Here is an 18,259-nt window from a genome sequence, read left to right as displayed (position 1 = left end):
CATCACTCGTTCCATATAAAACATTATCCACGAAACCAAGATGCGGAGAGGGTTGCTCAGCAACGGAAGTCCCAAATCCGCCATTTTGATCGATGTCTGCTTCAACTGTTGGATAATATGGTTCGTGAGGAGTGCGGTCTGCTGGCTTGCTTTCTTCGTAGCAATTTGCAACTGCGGCATAGTTCTCCATTACGTTTTCATCAACGGGTGGGACAGGTTTAGCCGCACGACGCCTGTAGGAAAATCATTAACAAAATGTAAACTGTAAACATTTCAAGGTTACTTATATCATCATTCATAAGCGCCGTTCTATAGGAGTAAATCATTTTAAATGGTAGATTAACCAATTTAAAATGCTCGATCCAACTCTTACATCGTTCGATTTATCGTTATGTAAGCATTAATTATTGTGAACAGCCTTACTTCTCGAAACTTTTAAATAAGTACATTCATGAAATCACACATGTATACATACTTATACCATAGAAATGCAAAGCATTATCTATTTCTTTTTTGTATCAATCACTCTTGGTTACAGGGGGGGGGGGGGGATGGTCTTGTAGAATGTTGGCTAATATCAAAGAGGGAATGATTCGTTAAATCCATGACAAATAGATCAAAGGTTGGATTTTATATGCTCAAAAGTCTTTGATTTAGAGCGTGGACTTGATTTGAAATGAAGAATATCTAGAGAAGAAAAAAAAAATTGCCAAAGCATGGGATCTTGATATTTATTTTTTATTAAAATAGTTTATGTTTGTGCCTATGTCGAAACAGCGTACAGTTGATACACATAAGATAACTCTGGTTAACGGGTCAATCTATTATATTTTTAGCAAAGGTAAAACAAATGGCGTTAATTAGACTTAATAATTCAAAGAAGAAGAAAAAGAGAGGAGAAAAATAAAAGGTATATATATATACCTTCTGAATAAGATGACGGTTAAAATGATTAGTGCTAAGATGAAAAGGATGGCCACCACGGATCCAGCTGCAGCAGCTTTCAAGAGAAAAAAGACATTACAAATACGTTTCAGTTGTAATAAGTAGGTAGGTTAGATATGACAATAAAATGTGAGCTTTCTCGTGTTATCATTATATTTGTGAAGAATGTGGTTTTAGAAAGGTCCTCTTCACATTCAATATTATTTGAAATATGATGAGATATAGCTGAAGGCTATTGACCAAACGTTCATGCTTCATATTGTGTTTATACTAAACCTTTTGGCCAGAATAAAGAAATACTAATAATCACTACATCTAATTTACAATCTTTGATTAATTTAGGTTGTGCAACAATCTTTCTTTATACAGTCAATGAGACATGCTTCAGTAACCACCTGTATTAATCTATAGCTACATTTTTATGTATAACGCTTACATATTTTGTTTCCATTGAAAACATTATTCCCTATTGAATCCTATAACCAAGCAGCCCGTCTATATAATGTTAATCTACCTTTTATTAATCGTCTTCATTATGTTGAGTGGCCCCTATGTACATGATCACTAAACATTATATGAAGGATTACATTTTGTAATAACCATTTACATTGGTCTGTTTGAAACAACGAATTACTGAATGCATCTTCATTACATGATTTACATTCATGTTATATTTTTACGTTTGCCAGGAGGAATTACCATAAACAAGTTTGTTCTGTTTTACTCTGGCGGGAAAAAGGATGAACTCAATGGCTCATAATGGATTGCTACATGTTTAAATGAATGTATTTAAGTTTTTCTTTAAATTTATATTATACAACCGTTTTTTAAGATAACCGTATTTGAAATGTACTTTTGCCGATTAGATATTTGATTTGATTTGATTTGATTTATTTATTTCTATTTGATTTTCTTTTTCTTTTGCATTTTTACAAATATAAATGATAAGCATACAATAAAAGATAATTATCTGATAATCGCGAAGTTACTCACCTCCATTAGGTGATGTATTTCCCTTTGGATTGTCTATGATGAAAAAGAAAATGACATCGGAATTACGTAATCAAAAGTGAGAAATCTAAGAAACTAGGATCATTTAATAATGCATACTTATTAAAAAACAGAAACATTAACAAATTTACCCAGAGTCTTGGAGAGGCCTTAGAGCCGCCGGTCATCTGGTTACCTTTTTCCAAAGTGTACCCATTTTTACCTGTCAGGTAAAACAAACCATCTACCTGCCCTACTTGCATGGGTCTTTTGCAAAGCAGTTGTATGGACTGAAGACTCTACCCTGTATAGAGAAAATGTAATAGATAGATGAATAAATAAATAAATATCAACTCACCTGAACATGTAAAGTTAGGGATACTCCAGTTGCCTGTATGCTGACAGAAGCTGATTGGTTCCTGATCAGGAATATAACCATCTTGACAGGTGTATACAGCTATATCTTGATAATCTGATCCTAGTATCAGGGTTGATGCATTGACGACCTGTGGTGGGCTTCCTTCACATTCGACAGCTATTCAGGAAAAGAGAAAAGAAAAAGAAAAGAAAAACATAAAAGACTGGATAAATATCATGTCATTATAAATATTTCAATGAAGGGATGCTATCGTTTCTTTTGACATAAAAAAAAAACGTCTTAAAACACTACTTAAATTCGTTTTGTTTATTTATTACTAGCCTCTTAGATGAGAATACCTTAATGTAAATTTTCATCAATTACATTTTTATTGATGGTAAATTTGTAGACACTTTTGACAACCCCTTGCGTAATGAATTAAGTATTTAAAATACTTTCAGCCGCATATTACTGAAGTTTCATAGCTGTCTTGATATCCGTCACTACGCTAGCGTGTAAACCCCTATCTCAAAGCATGACTACATATAACGAATGTTTATGAAATACGGAATATCATCTGTACACGTTAAAACATGCGTTCTGAGAAACAAAATATGGTATGGTAGTTCATTCACTTGACTCTCATTTCATTCGATGAGGGTTCGGATCTCAATCCGGCAAAAACTCTTCTTTGTCAAGACATAAATCCACATTTGCCAGTATCCAACCAGGTGTAAATTTGCCCTTTGTAATTACAGGGGTAAATTTTCTTCGAGGGCCCGAAGAACAGCAGTATTATGCTGACGGGGCTAAATAGGAGTCAATTATAATTTATTTGTTATTAACATAATTGTCACTTTACCTTCACACGATGGTCTTTGATGATTCCATGCTCCATTATTCATACATCTTAAAACGTTTTCTCCAGATAATGTATAGCCCTCCTGACAGGTGAAATGAAGAGTAGCACTGACAGAGTAAGTTGTTCTATCGTCTGGTAAACGACTACCATGCAAAGGTTCACCTGGGTCACCGCAGGCAGGAATTCCTGGAAAAAAGTCAAAATCTTCATATTTATCACTGAAACATCCATTCTGATAATTAATTCATCCATTTATTCAATCCATTCCTTAATCACGTGAAGAAAACCGTAACAAATATACATGATTTATCATAATTTTTAAACAATATACAATATTTTGATTGCTCATATATTGTCAAATCACCTCGGCTATAATTCGTCTCATCTGTTCAAAGAAACCATCTAACATAGTCATTTTTGTACAAGCCCATGACCCCCAAAATATATTCAAAAAATATATTTCACATGTTCTCACCAATTTGACATAGAGTCCGAATTTGGTCTGAACAAGATTGGTCATTCCATCGGTACTGAAATTCGCTTCTCATTTCTACACAGTCTTGGTCTTGGTTAACATTATTAGGTTGGTGATCGTTCCATTCCTCATAGTTCAATCGGGTTTCTGAAGAAAGAGATGAATGGTATGATGAATATGATGTCCTACTATGGGTTAGGAAGTTGATCTAATTTCCACTTCCATTAGAAAGCCTTAATACGAAAATACTGGCTTCAATTTCAATGGTCCATGCTAATCTGTATTTGGAAAACTCAATTCAAGCCATTACTCTTGTTTGATTTTAATGTTTTGCATATTTAGCATACAATATATGCCCGATATAGAGTGTGTAAATTCATCGTAATTATTTACATTGCTTCGGTTCAGCTTGATGTGTAGATTAAAATTATGTATTATTACACAAATTATTGTTAAATGTATCTTTCATTTATTTTTATCTTTTCATTGCTTCCAAGATTTTATTTCTTAATTCATTAAATCAAAAATTAGCAAATGCAGGGAAAAGATCTAAACTTGTTGACCCCTAATATTGTATATGTCATTGTATATATCACAAAAGACTCCATTACCCTCTAGTCCTAATCAAGGTTATTATAGAACATACTTATGGACCATGTTTAAATTAAGTTCCATGTTATTACTTTGCAGCTAATTACCACATTCATATAATACAAGTGGTCGAGGATCTCATTTGACAAAACTATTTGCTTTTTACTCAACAATTTATTTGTATTATTTTTTGGACTGCAACAAATTACTTATATATATATAACTGATATTAACGAATTACCGATAAAGTCGAGGCGGATTTCATAACGTATCATAGCTCTAATCTCATTCTAAAACTTGTGTTAAAATAGGAACAAATTAAGGATGTTTTATTGTATTGACATTGAATACAAATAGTTGCAAATGGTATAGATTTTGTTGAAAAAATAAATGTGTTTTTCTTCCAATAAACAGATAAAGGCTACATTTTACTGTTTCTATACTTTTTGAGGAATCACGTACTATCAGACCAATACCAGGACCGTCCGGAGTTTTCGTCATAACCACCAATCCACCATGCCGTGTTTACGCCTAGGTCTCGCAGATACAGGGCTCGGTCTACCAATAAAGCATTAGTGCTCTCATCGAGTATTTCAGCCAGAAATCCTCCTCTACCATTACACTCTTCGGCCCCGTCATCACAGTTCCTCGAAACATCCAGGAATTGGAAACAGGTGCCCATGTATTCTAATACCATGTCGGATTGGCTAAGTCCAACACTCTGGCAAGACTGATCTAGAAATACAAAGCGATGTGTGGGACAAAAAGGAGAAATTAGTGACTTATACTTGAAGTTCGAGAGAATACACAAAAACACAATAATTCGTATTCCTCCGTACCCGAATTCACTATTGAGGACTTTAAGATTTGTTGAATTGGTACATTCTATAGCAGTACGGATGACCAACGGAAGCTTGGGGAAGAATAAATCAGCTAGTGGCTGGGCTGAACATCCGAATGGCCTCAACATTTGCTATTCGAGATAAACACCTTATGCTCCTAACACGTGACATGGCGCAAAGAACAAGTGAACATAGATATCATGAGACAAGAGGTTATTAGGCTATTTAAACAAAAGAAGATTATCCTATGCATTGAAACAATTTTCTGTGGAAGGTTAGATACATTGCATCATTTCAAACAATGCATAGATGAAGCATGAGTCATAATTTCACTTTTCAAAGAATTTAAAACCAAAGAAGCACATGCATATGGCCTGACCCACATTCGTTCCATCAGCCAAAACTTGGTACAAGGCGATTTTGACTACACATATCAAAGACCCGTGGCACCGAAGTATCATGAATTGGGTATCACTTGGCAGGAAACAACTTGATTTTCATCATGAAACAGATGTCAAAGTCATATAGGTAATGAATTTTTAATAAAGAGCTATCAACGTTTGGTACACCTTTTTTTTTGATAGGCACTGTATAAAAATATTAGTTTATATATGCATGTACATTACTGTCATTTAACCGCTAGATAAAAGAACTACTCCCCGGTTGCTATTATTTGGTGACGAGAAGGTACCGGTGAAAAGTGGAAGCTCGTCTCACTCTGTAAAAGTCGTGTACTTAGTCCAGCTTCTGTAGTAATGACATATCAATAGGTCATGTCTTGCGAAATCTAACTTTTCTAGCAACAGAAAAGATTAATATATATAAACAAATGAAAAAGATGATAATGAAATAGTCAGTCCCCCACTTGCTGGTATTTTATAAGTTTTCAAAGCTAATTTATAATGAACTCATGACCATGAACAACTTAGAGATACTTACCATACTGACAGAGTAAGGCATTTTCTTCTAGGAGCGATCTAGGATTCCAAGAATACTTCGCCGAGCCAGACTGGTATGACAATTCAATGCAATCTCTGAGATTTGAATCCGGAAATAGGTTTTGCCAAAAGAAACGTTCAATGTATTTGTCATCTATAAAACAAAAAACAAAACAAAAAAGGGGTATTCAAAAGTCCTATAAGTGTGTGGATCTAGCAATTTACACCGTCTTATCTTCCGTGTTAAGAACTTAACAAGAAGTTAACATGTTTAATGCGATAATGTCAAAGCCCTTAAAGACTTCGGTGAGTATACATAAAAGTACACACTTTAAAAATAACCTCCAAAACTAAATTTACAGTAGGCTTGCGGGTGCACCATGTGAGAGAGAGGGAGGATTGAGGAGTCCTGAAAAGGACTCTCGGTAATCTTTCTTGAGGGTTTGTAGTCCTGAAAAGGACTGTTGGTATAGTCTTGAAAAAGATTTTTGCTTATCTTTCTTAGCTTACAGTTCTAAGGAGAACTATAGCGCTTGGAGAGAATGAAGGACGGGAGTGGCTCGACGTTTCGAACAGGTTGACTTTCCGTCGTCAGGAGTGGAGAATAGCTGGCGTGCGTCAGATTAAGTCACCGGGGTGCGGACGTACGGGAAAAATACATGACCGTGCGGGCTTGAGTCAACGGGGAGTGGACATAGAGGGTCTGCTGATTCGTCTTGCTGTCCGTCTGGGCTGGAGTCTCCGGGTTGCGGACGTCGGAGAGTTTCGAATCCATGAGTGGGGTGTGCTGTCGGCGAGACGCTGTGTGTGTCCCCGACGTAGGCGGCGTTGTAGTCTGCTGTCGTCTGCTGTGCATTGTAGCTGTGAGAATGGCGGCTGTTTTGAGGGTTCGGCGGATGGCGGTGGTTGATGTACGGGTGTCTGCTGGGGTGGTGAAGGCGGTGGTGGAGGTGGTGGTGGAGGAGGAGTGACCGGGTACTTGCTGATGAGGGGTTTCCAGATGTTGTTGATGTATAATCCTGAGTCTTGGGGCACGGTGTTGTGGCGGTGAATTTCGGTGGTTTCTCGGATTCGGCGAGTATTTCAGTGTTTCATTATGGAGGTGAAATGACTGTTATCCCATTCGAGTCTTTTGTCAACTCTGTTACTCCTTGAAATTCTAATACCGTCCGCCAAATGACTTTTTGGTTTCCTCTCTTCAAAATCATTTTAATCACTCCTGCGTGAAATATGCATTATATGAGTTGCATCAAATGAAAGAGGAGGATCTAAGCTTTTCAAATATATGTCATTTATTAATTATAAATGTGAATAAGTTATGATAAAAGATCGATACTTCTCGGTTTCGTTTTTTTCTGGGACGCACTGTATATCTGTAAAGCCCATTGAGAAAAAAAAATCTTGTGTGCCTTGCCTCCGAACCCGACTGTCGAAATACAATTATTCATAACAGGGGAATGAAATAATTTGTAATGAGACACTTAATAAAGATTTATGCATTGAATCTGATTACATTACGAAAATGATATATCTTGTCTTTGGTCATTCATTAAAAAAAATGTCAAATCAACCTAATTCTTTTCCATCCAATTTCGTCAAGGTCATCATCCTCGGCTATCAAGATACATTTGCATGAATCAATTTCGTCAAGCATCATTCCAATTCGTTACTCGTTCTATATGAGGTCTATGTGAAGAATGAATGATTTTCTCTCGAACTCGATTGTGCAAAGACGAATTTTATTTATACTTTCTGCAGGAGACTGCCAGATGAAATGAATACGGATCATGAAATCTGACAAAATTGATGGACAAGTGTTAAAATTTAGTTACCATTGACTTATATGAATTACAAATAACTAACTTAACTTTGACATTTGCACGATCCCAGATTCCTTGGATGGAATTGAAGCGCACAAAATTTTATTTTGATTGAAAAAAAGTGTTCAAATGGCCGGAAAATCCTATATTACCCCGGTCATATGATTTACGCATGCCAGCACACATTATATGTACATTTTTTGTTGCTTACTTTTTCTCCACTTCCAGTCTCGACCTTCCCTTGCTCCTATCCAGATGTTAGCTTCATCATTGAATGTCCTAAGAAACTCGACTAGAAATTCCTGCGTCTGAGTATCTTTCACTGTAGCAAGTATCTCCCCCTGATCTATGCAAAGATCGAATGAGCCATCCCATTCTTCAGAGCCTCGTCTCCGGTAGCAAGTGAGATTGGAATATCGTTTGGTGTTGAATGTGCTGCAGGTCCCTGCGAAAAAGAAATTGAACCTTAATATAAAATACATTTTAAAATGAAGTGACTGCACCACCGATTGACGAAAAACATCAATCAAATAACACAAATAGTCTTTTATAATTCATATTTTTACGTATCAGGACAATGAACCCCCCCCCCCAGAAAATTCCCCCAGAAAACTACCCCCCAAGGAGCGTAACCCCCCGGAAAATCACCCCGGAGAATCTACCCCCAAAACTACCACCTAGATTAATATGACCCCCCCCCCCCCACACACACACATCAAAAAAAGAAGGGAATAACCAATTTAATTTGATTCAATTCAATTCAAATGTTATTGATTTAAATCCAAACAATTAGGATCATTTTCAATTTTTGTTTATAACATTGGTTAACAAATGTCAATATTATAGTTTAACATATATAATTGAGTTAAGATTATAGGTGGCAATAACCAGGAATGACAAACATTAAACTACTACTGCTTGTATCTTCTGGAATATTATACAGGGATGCAAATAAATTATGTTACTTGTAATACTTTTTACAATTATTCTTTCCTTCTGTCTTTTGTCTTTTGTCTCTTTAAATGAAAAGGAAAGAGAGCAAAAATACAACATGATATTAAGACAATATATATACACACACACACACACACACACACACATATATATATATATATATATATATTTTATGTTTTATGATTATCATCCCCTCCCCACGAGATGACCTGGACAATTTGACCCAATCCCAAATCCAACTCATGGCAGACGGTGAGCATGGAATGCCAATAAATAATGCTTTTTGCAATACTAAATGTCATCGAGATTAATAAAATATACATATCCCCCACCCCTTCATTAAAGGGGGAGTCTACCCTGATGATAAGCTGGTTTAAATAAAACAGTTGGTGAGAGGTGATTGCCCAAGGGGGTAATTTCCAGGGGGGGGGGGGGGTAATTTTCCTGGGGGGGGGGAGGGGGAATTGTCCAAAGGGGCAATTTTCCGGGAGGTATTTTTCCGGGGGTTGCTGGTTCTTGGTGGGTAATTGTCCCGCTGGTTATTGGCTGATGGTGATTGACAAGGGCTTATTGTCCTCGAGCCATGTTTTTAAAGAATAATCTTCTGGATGTGTAAATATACGAACTTTCGTTCGCAAAGATGAATTACTTACTTTGACAAACTGGTGGATCATTCTCCCATATGCCATCTTGTAGACATCTATTCAAGTAACTTCCAAGCAGAGTGTATTCACTGCTGCTGCATCTATATGATATCGTCTGGTTTACCACGGGAGTTTCAGGCAAAGGAGGATCGAGCTCTGAATAAGCAGCTATGGGAGGCGATGGGCATTCAACATCTACATGGTCGGGAGAAAGATTGCATAATTATCTTATTTATTTAATTGGTTTTGTTTTTTTAATCGTATTACCAAACAAATATATGCGTCCAACAACCTACATTTAATATGTGAACATTAAATCAAGTAAATTATTTTAAAAGTTCAAAGCTAAATTGCTCTATTTACTAATAATAGCTCCGTTCTTCCTAGACTTCTGTTTGGTTAAGGGAAAAGGGGAACAATAATAATCTATCGAACTAAATGAGATTTTTGATAGATGTAATCATGAACCAAGGTGTCGTGGACGATTGGATATGTCACCGGACTGTGGATCACAAGGGTCGCAGTTTAAGTCCCACCGCGGCACAAATGTCCTTTGGCAAGACATTGATCTACATTTGCCACTCTCCACCCAGGTGTTGAATGGGTACCCGGTAAGATGCGAAAGCTGATGTGCTTAGATTAGCAAGTGTGCGCTTGTAAAAATGACGCCTGGCTGGAATGGTCACCAGGGAGTGGAGAATGTGCATACACTGTCTGCGGATAAGCCTGCATCCGATGACCGGTAGTAATATATATTTGTAAAGCGTTTTGAGAGGGCCTTCGGTCCTGACAAGCGCTTTATAAGCTATTATATAGCTATTATCAGGTGGGCTGTATTTAATACAGACCACCTTATATTTTTGTTAAAATTGCCTTTATTATTTATTTATTTATTATTTATCAGGTGGGCTGTATAACGTACAGACCACCTTATAATTTCGTTAGAATTGCCTTTATCAGGTGGGCTGTATCTATACAGACCACCTTATAATTTTGTTAAAATTGCCTTTATTATTATTTATTTATTTTATTTCTAACCACTTTTTTGTTAACAAGATAACTTAAAAATGGCTCAATCAAATGCCTTGAAATTTAGCACACATATGTATAGGCATATGGACAAAACACAGTAAAGTTTTCAACCTTGACCTTGACTGATGACGTCACCTAGGCGCAATTTTGTGAAATTTTGTGAAAATCAAATCATGATCATATTTTCATAACCAAAAGGCATTTCTCATTCATATTTGTCATGATCAAGGTCAATATCTGTCCGGTCAATTTCAGGTCAAAAAACGCGCGCGTGCGCGTACGTCCGCGCGTCAATGCGCGCGCAAAATTTTTAAATGCTCAAAATCGTCTCAAATTTATTTTGCATACGTTTCAGGTCATTTTAAGCATTTTATAAAAAATCGCGCGTACGAGCATGCGCGCGCGTTTTCGCGCGTAACACCATTAAAAAACAGAGAATCGCCATTTTTTTTTTTTCATGATATTTCTCATATTTTTTCAAGGAATTTGATTCCATGTTTATCTCTTTATGACCATTATTAACAAGATGAGCGTAAATTCAAGATAAATGTCAGTGCGCGCGAGGTCTTTTAATACATAGCATATATGGGCAAAAACATGCCTATACAAAATCCATTATAGCTCTTTGGAATGCACCGGGATCCTCAATTTGTTTTCATATTAAGATAGAGTATGAGTCGGAAATATGATTCCATGTCTCATTTGGCCATTAAGTGTATCGTGACATCATCACAATGGCCTTGGAACTCAAAATACGAATTTGCATATTATGACGTCAGCATATTTATGTAAAATTGATTGTATCTCTGTAAATATTGATCAATTTTCTTCAAAAATTCGATATGTTGTTGCTAAGACAATTCTCTACAAGCGCAGTAATAACCATTTTTCATTTTGATGACGTCATCATAGTGAAAATTTTGATTAAAGGCCTCATGTCAAAAACTTCATAATTTGCGTGTTATGCCTATAGAAGGTGAATTTAGTTCACGTTATGAATCTACATGATATTGTCTTTTAAGAATTTGTAAGCAGTATGTCGCTTATTTTTGCTCTATTTTGTCTCAAATGTTAGTTGACCAGCCCACCTATACTTGTTCCAAACAAGTATTATATGTCTAGTTTATTTATTATTATCAGGTGGGCTGTATCTAATACAGACCACCTTATATTTTTGTTAAAATCGCCTTTATTATTTATTTTTCTTATTTCGACCCACTTTTTGTTAGCAAGATATCTTTGAAATTATTCAATCAAATGCTTTGAAACTTGGCACACATATGTATAGGCATATGGAAAAAACACAGTAAGGTTTTCAACCTTGACCTTGACTGATGACGTCATCTAGGCGCCATTTTGTGAAATTTTCTGAAAAAAAACTCATGATCATATCTTCATAACCAAAGGGTATTTCTCATTCATATTTATCATGATCAAGGTCAATATCAGTCCGGTCAATTTCAGATCAAAAAACGCGCGCGTGCGCGTACGTCCGCGCGTCAATACGCGCGCAAAAATTTTAATTGCTCAAAATCGTCTCAAATTTATTTTGCATACGTTTCAGGTCATTTTAAGCATTTTACAAAAAATCGCGCGTACGAGCATGCGCGCGCGTTTTCGCGCGTAACACCATTACAAAACATAGAATCGCCATTTTTTTTTCTTTCATGATATTTCTCATATTTTTTCAAGGAATTTGATTCCATGTTTATCTCTTTATGACCATTATTAACAAGATGAGCGTAAATTCAAGATAAATGTCAGTGCGCGCGAGGTCTTTTAATACATAGCATATATGGGCAAAAACATGCCTATACAAAATCCGTTATAGCTCTTTGGAATGCACCGGGATCCTCAATTTTTTTTCATATTAAGATAGAGTATGAGTCGGAAATATGATTCCATGTCTCATTTGGCCATTAAGTGTATCGTGACATCATCACAATGGCCTTGGAACTCAAAATACGAATTTGCATATTATGACGTCAGCATATTTATGTAAAATTGATTGTATCTCTGTAAATATTGATCAATTTTCTTCAAAATTTCGATATGTTGTAGCTAAGACAATTCTCTACAAGCGCAGTAATAACCATTTTTCATTTTGATGACGTCATCATAGTAAAAATTTTGATTAAAGGCCTCATGTCAAAAACTTCATAATTTGCGTGTTATGCCTATAGAAGGTGAATTTATTTCACGTTATGAATCTACATGATATTGTCTTTTAAGAATTTGTAAGCAGTATGTCGCTTATTTTTGCTCTATTTTGTCTCAAATGTTAGTTGACCAGCCCACCTATACTTGTTCCAAACAAGTATTATATGTCTAGTTATTAAATATTTTTCTTATTTCTAACCACTTTTTTGTTAGCAAGATAACTTAAGAATGGCTCAATCAAATGCCTTGAAATTTGACACACATATGTATAGGCATATAAATAAATCAAAATAACGTTTTCAACCTTGACCTTGACTGATTACGTCATCTAGGCGCCATTTTGTGAATTTTAACTTATGATCATATCTTCATAACGGAAAGTAATTTCTAATTCATAGTTTGCACGATCAAGGTCAATATTGGTCCGGTCAATTTCAGGTAAAAAAACGCGCACGTGCGCGTACGTCCGCGCGTCAATGCGCGCGCAAAAATTTAAAATGCTCAAAATCGTCTCAAAATCATTTTGCATACGTTTTAGGCCATTCTAAGCATTTTATAAAAAATCGCCCACACACACGCGCGTGCGGGCGGCGCGCGCGTTTTCGCGCGTAAAACTATTACACAACATAGAATCGCCATTTTTTTTCTTTCATAATATTCCACATATTTTTACAAACAAATTGATACCATGCTTGTCTCTTTATGACTATTAATAATGGAATGATCGACCGTTTAACATAAATTTCCGTGCGCGCGAGCTTTTGTAATACATAGCATATATGGGCAAAAACATGCCTATACAAGATCCATTGTAGCCCTTTAGGATGCAAGGTGACCCCAATTTTTGGGTCATATTTTGATACAGTATGAATTGGAGATATGATTTCATGTCTCATTTGACCCTCAATGAACTCATTACGTCATCATAATGGCCTCCAAACTCAAAATTTCAATTTGCATATTATGACGTCAACATATTTACGGAAAATTGATTGTTTCTCTGTAAATATTGATCGATTGTCTTCAAAATGTTGATATGTTTTAGCTGAGACAATTTCTACAAATAAAATTGGCCCAAATTTTCATTTTGACAAAGGCATCAGGGCGAATTTTTGCGATTAAAAAAGGCATGTCAATTTTTCACATTTTGCGTGTATTCTCTATGGGACATGAGTTTTTCTCAAAACTGGATTCTTTCGCGAGCAATATCTCTGTCGTTTAGCTTTGTTTACGCTGAACTTCAAGTATGTTGTAGCTGAGACAATAAGCTATCTCAAATGTACCCTTTATTTTGTCTCAAATTTTAGTTCGACCAGCCCACCTATACTTGTTCCAAACAAGTATTACAAATCTAGTTTATTTTTCTTATTTTGACCCACTTTTTGTTAGCAAGATAACTTTGAAATGGTTCGATCAAATGCTTTGATATTTGGCACACATATGTAAAGGCTTATGGACAAGACACGGTAAGGTTTTCAACCTTGACCTTGACTGATGACGTCATCTAGGCGCCATTTTGTGAAATTTTCTGAAAATCATCTCATGATCATATCTTCATAACCAAAAGATATTTCTCATTCATATTTATCATGATCAAGGTCAATATCAGTCCGGTTAATTTCAGGTAAAAAAACACGCACGTGCGCGTACGTCCGCGCGTCAGTGCACGCGCAAAATTTGAAAATGCTCAGAATCGTCTCAAATTTTGTTTGCATACGTTTTAGGTCATTTTAAGCGTTTTATAAAAAATCGCGCGCGCGGGGATGCGCGCGCAATTTCGCGCGTAACTCCATTACACAACATAGGATCGCCATTTGTTTTTCTTTCATGATATTTCTCATATTTTTTCGAGGAATTTGATACCATGTTTATCTTTTTATGACCATTAATAACAAGATGAGCGTCAATTCAAGATAAATGTCCGTGCGCGCGAGCCCCTTTATTACATAGCATATATGGGCAAAAACATGCCTATACAAAATCCATTATAGCTCTTTGGAATGAACCGTGACCTTCAATGTTTTTTCATATTTAGATAGAGTGTGAGTCGGAAATATGATTCCATGTCTCATTTGGCCATTAAGTGTATCGTGACATCATCATAATGACCTTGGAACTCAAAATACGAATTTGCATATAATGACGTCAGCAAATTTATGTAACATTGATTGTATCTCTGTAAATATTGATCGATTTTTTTCCAAATTTCGATATGATGTAGCTGAGACAATTCTCTACAAGCTCAGTCGACACCATTTTTCATTTTGATGACGTCATTGTAGTAAAAATTTCGATTAAAGGCCTCATGTCAAAACTTTATAATTTGCGTGTTATGCATTTAGAAGGTGAATTTCGTTTACATCTTGAATATACATGATATTGTTTTTTTAATAATATTTAAGCAGTATCTCGCTTAGTTTTGCTCTATTTTGTCTCAAATTTAAGTTGACCAGCCCACCTATACTTGTTCAAAACAAGTATTATGTCTAGTTATTATTATTATTATTATTATTATTATTATTATTATTATTATTATTATTATTATTATAATTATTATATCTTCACAAATTTAATAATGCCAACTTTACGAAGGTTAATCATGGCTCTACTTCTGTACTTTTCTAGTTGTTTTTTTTCTTCATCATTTGGCGTCTTCACAAAGGATTGCTAGATATATTCTCGTTTTATCATTGAAACCTAATTTTCAAATATCCGTCTTCCGATAGTATATGTAACCCTTTAAAGAATAGTTAAGTTCTGTTACAAAGGGCGCTATACAATATAATTTTGTTGTGAGATAATACAAAACTGAGTGTCAAATTTTAAAGAACATACAATTTAAATGACAAAATTGATTTTGTTTGATCAAAATCGGTTCAGAGACGGCTGAATTATCCATAAATATAACGATTTATAATATTTGTGTACCACCCTAAATATTCGATAATTTAAACCAGCTGTTAAAAAAACAAAATAGCGCAATTTACGTTGCATTCCAGCCAATGCCGATGTTGGCTTTTTGTTGGCTTTTTCGTGTTAGTTATATTACGAACAACCAGTCAGCCCATGTATTGTTATTATTAATAAATAAATTAATTAACGGTCTTCGTATTTTTGGGAAAGTGGAGCTGAATCGGAATGTTCGTATTGGCTAAATTTCACACATTTTGGGGTATCATAGCAATTTTAGGTCCTGAATGGGCACTAGAAATGTCAAAGATAAGAATAAGAGCAATATCCATGCACTTTGAAGGCAATTGCGGTCTGAAAACAGAACTGAACTATCCCTTTAAAAGGTAACTGTCAAATCGTGGGTTTTTTGTTCGTGTGGGAATCCTGTAGAAAAAAAAAACAGTTCCATGTTTTTGCACTGGGATAACACACTCACAGAGAATCCTGGGTTCCCGACTGCCTGGAAAATTCCCGTAAAAAAATATTTTAACAAGTTCTTACACTATATTACAGTACTTTCATTTGACCCTGAGGTACAAAATAACCCTTTGAATACAATTAGTTCAAATTTAAACCTATTACCTTTGCATATGGGTATATGACCCAGCCAAGACCCGTCATCTAAGCACACCCATACAACAGTGTTTGTCAGGCCATCCATCATGTATCCATCACTGCATTCCCATGTGATATAAGAACCTGTATCCAGCGTTTGGTTCGACAAGGTTGTTATGGTGTTAGGTATGGAGTCTGGCATGGCACAGCTAGCTGATATCAAACCTGTGGAGAGGATATACAATTGATGTCCTATAGAAAACTTGTCACTGTAATGCTGAAACATTTCAATATATGGCGCACAAGGCGATTGAAGAAAAAAAAACGCCCCTAAACAAACACAAAGGTTTTTTACCCTCCCTGAAGGTTCCCCCTAAATGTCATCACGTACTAATTTACACCTGGATGGAAAGTGGCAGATTTAGATTAACGTCTTGCCAAAGGACACTAGTGCAAGGGTGAGATTTGAATCCCGTTTATTGTGACCTACAGTCCGGTGACTTTTCCACTAGACCACAAGACCTCTACTTTTTTATCATAGCTTTTCTGCTGTGTACATGCGATCTATGTGTCCCAGATAATGAAGGGGGTGCGGAAACGAATCCTGCATCTGCAACTGCGCAACATATCAAATTATCATTATGGTATACGTTGATTTCTCTACATCTCCCTTCTATACATCAGTCTAATAGGTATGAACTTCAATACACAAAACCAAAACAACAACCACTATAAGAACAAATACCAGTGCCCCACGGAAAGTAATGACACCTCCCTCAATTCACCCAGACAGGCTACACTGCCAGTATTTGTTAAATAAACACAAAACATTCCTTTGCTCTTTGTCATCAGTCATGTTTACAATAGCATGATAATTACTCCTAAAAACGTTCATTTCGTCATATTAATTATCAAGGTCAACAGTCGATCTAATACATACAAACTAGGTTTAAAAAATACGAGGAAATCATGGTCAAACAATTAAACGCATTAATTGAACAAGTAATCGAAACCAAACACATCCTTATTTACAGGACGTGAGAGAAACCGCAAAACAAACAATCCAAATATTCAGGTTGTAAATAGGGAAAAAAATAGGGGAAAATAACAAAGAAAAGTGCATAGTCCGGTCATAAAACCTTGACAGACTTTTTTACCTATTCCTTTTCTGCATTTGTCATTAATAACACAGTTTCGTGAATGTTAGGATATTTATGTACATAATTGCATGTTAGCTATTTTGCTCTATTATGCATACTTTAAAGGTACTTTGTCCTATTCGCATGCCAAACAAAAAGAAAAAGGTTAAATTCCAACGGCATTTTTAATAAAAATTTAGAACTTCCCTCAAAACAAAAGGGCTTGAACATGAATTTAAGTGGTAAAATAACGACCATCAGCTGTCGAACGACTTAAATGATTGCAATCACCTAAGTAGTAGTCTGATTGTCAGACTCTATAAAACCGAATGGTCGTACGTTTTGTGCTGCCCAAAGATTCAATCAGTTTAATTTGGGCCATTTACAAGTATATAGTGGGTTATTGATGTAGACAAATGTTCATGTACCTGTTACAGCTCATTTTATGTATGTTATTACCAAAGAAAAAACAGTGTCAGTCAGTCACTCAATAGTGTATGACAGTGAAGTATAGAAGGTAAACGGGTTACCTTGCACAAGTTGAATACTGGGACACTGCTAATAATTAGATTGCACAGGTAGGACACACATGACATATTCATAATTACTGCAAAGTTCTACACAATTTGATGTTAGCTGCAAAAGGGACATAGTATCTTTAAGTAGCTGTAAATATCACATATATTCATCAGTACACCTAATAGTCCTTGAAGTATCGCTTTGTGTTCATAACCATCCATCCACATCCTTAGATCCAGAAACGTAAAATATCTGGTTCCACGGTTATTAGGTGGTCTGTTGTCAACAGACCACCTATTGTTTTCGTCAGAATTTTCTTTATTAGGTGGTCTGTTGTCAACAGACCACCTATTGTTTTCGTCAGAATTTTCTTTCTTTATTATTATTAGGTGGTCTGTTGTCAACAGACCACCTATTGATTTCGTCAGAATTTTCTTTATTATTATTAGGTGGTCTGTTGTCAACAGACCACCTATTGATTTC

At 35.7% G+C, this 18,259-nt stretch overlaps 2 protein-coding genes across 2 annotated transcripts in view; both read right to left on the bottom strand.

Annotated features, from left to right (window-relative positions):
* Positions 1-1,930: 1,930 nt before the first annotated feature.
* On the bottom strand, positions 1,931-6,312 carry LOC115920872 (neurocan core protein-like). Its single transcript, XM_030977575.1, has 6 exons — positions 6,003-6,312; positions 4,684-4,956; positions 3,631-3,777; positions 3,156-3,341; positions 2,294-2,470; positions 1,931-1,971 (listed from the first exon to the last, which is right to left on the bottom strand). The coding sequence occupies exons 2-6, from the start codon at positions 4,916-4,918 to the stop codon at positions 1,931-1,933; spliced, it is 786 nt and encodes a 261-aa protein (XP_030833435.1). The 5' UTR covers positions 4,919-4,956; positions 6,003-6,312.
* The window catches only part of LOC115920865, a 27,409-nt gene continuing 15,138 nt past the window's right edge, over positions 5,989-18,259 (bottom strand). The window contains exons 2-6 of the mRNA XM_030977560.1: positions 16,146-16,343; positions 9,429-9,614; positions 8,033-8,266; positions 6,650-6,979; positions 5,989-6,155 (exon numbers count right to left, since the gene is read on the bottom strand). Coding sequence (XP_030833420.1) covers positions 5,989-6,155; positions 6,650-6,979; positions 8,033-8,266; positions 9,429-9,614; positions 16,146-16,343 — 1,115 coding nt within the window. The remainder of the gene's footprint in view (positions 6,156-6,649; positions 6,980-8,032; positions 8,267-9,428; positions 9,615-16,145; positions 16,344-18,259) is intronic.

The sequence above is a fragment of the Strongylocentrotus purpuratus genome, unplaced genomic scaffold (genome assembly GCF_000002235.5).
Source record: "Strongylocentrotus purpuratus isolate Spur 01 unplaced genomic scaffold, Spur_5.0 spur5_scaffold_1, whole genome shotgun sequence".
NCBI lineage: Eukaryota > Metazoa > Echinodermata > Echinoidea > Camarodonta > Strongylocentrotidae > Strongylocentrotus > Strongylocentrotus purpuratus.
Note: the sequence above shows the minus strand (reverse complement) of the source record. Positions and strands in the feature narration are given on the sequence as shown.

What these genes read in the sequence shown, in the direction of transcription:
- LOC115920872 (XM_030977575.1), bottom strand. Translation starts at nt 4,918, where the DNA reads ATGGTATTAGAATACATGGGCACCTGTTTCCAATTCCTGGATGTTTCG. An exon ending in TCAAAGACCATCGTGTGAAG is followed by an intron (nt 2,471 to 3,155) that starts GTAAAGTGACAA and finishes TTTCCTGAATAG; the next exon opens with CTGTCGAATGTGAAGGAAGC. An exon ending in CCCTAACTTTACATGTTCAG is followed by an intron (nt 1,972 to 2,293) that starts GTGAGTTGATAT and finishes TTTTCATCATAG; the next exon opens with ACAATCCAAAGGGAAATACA.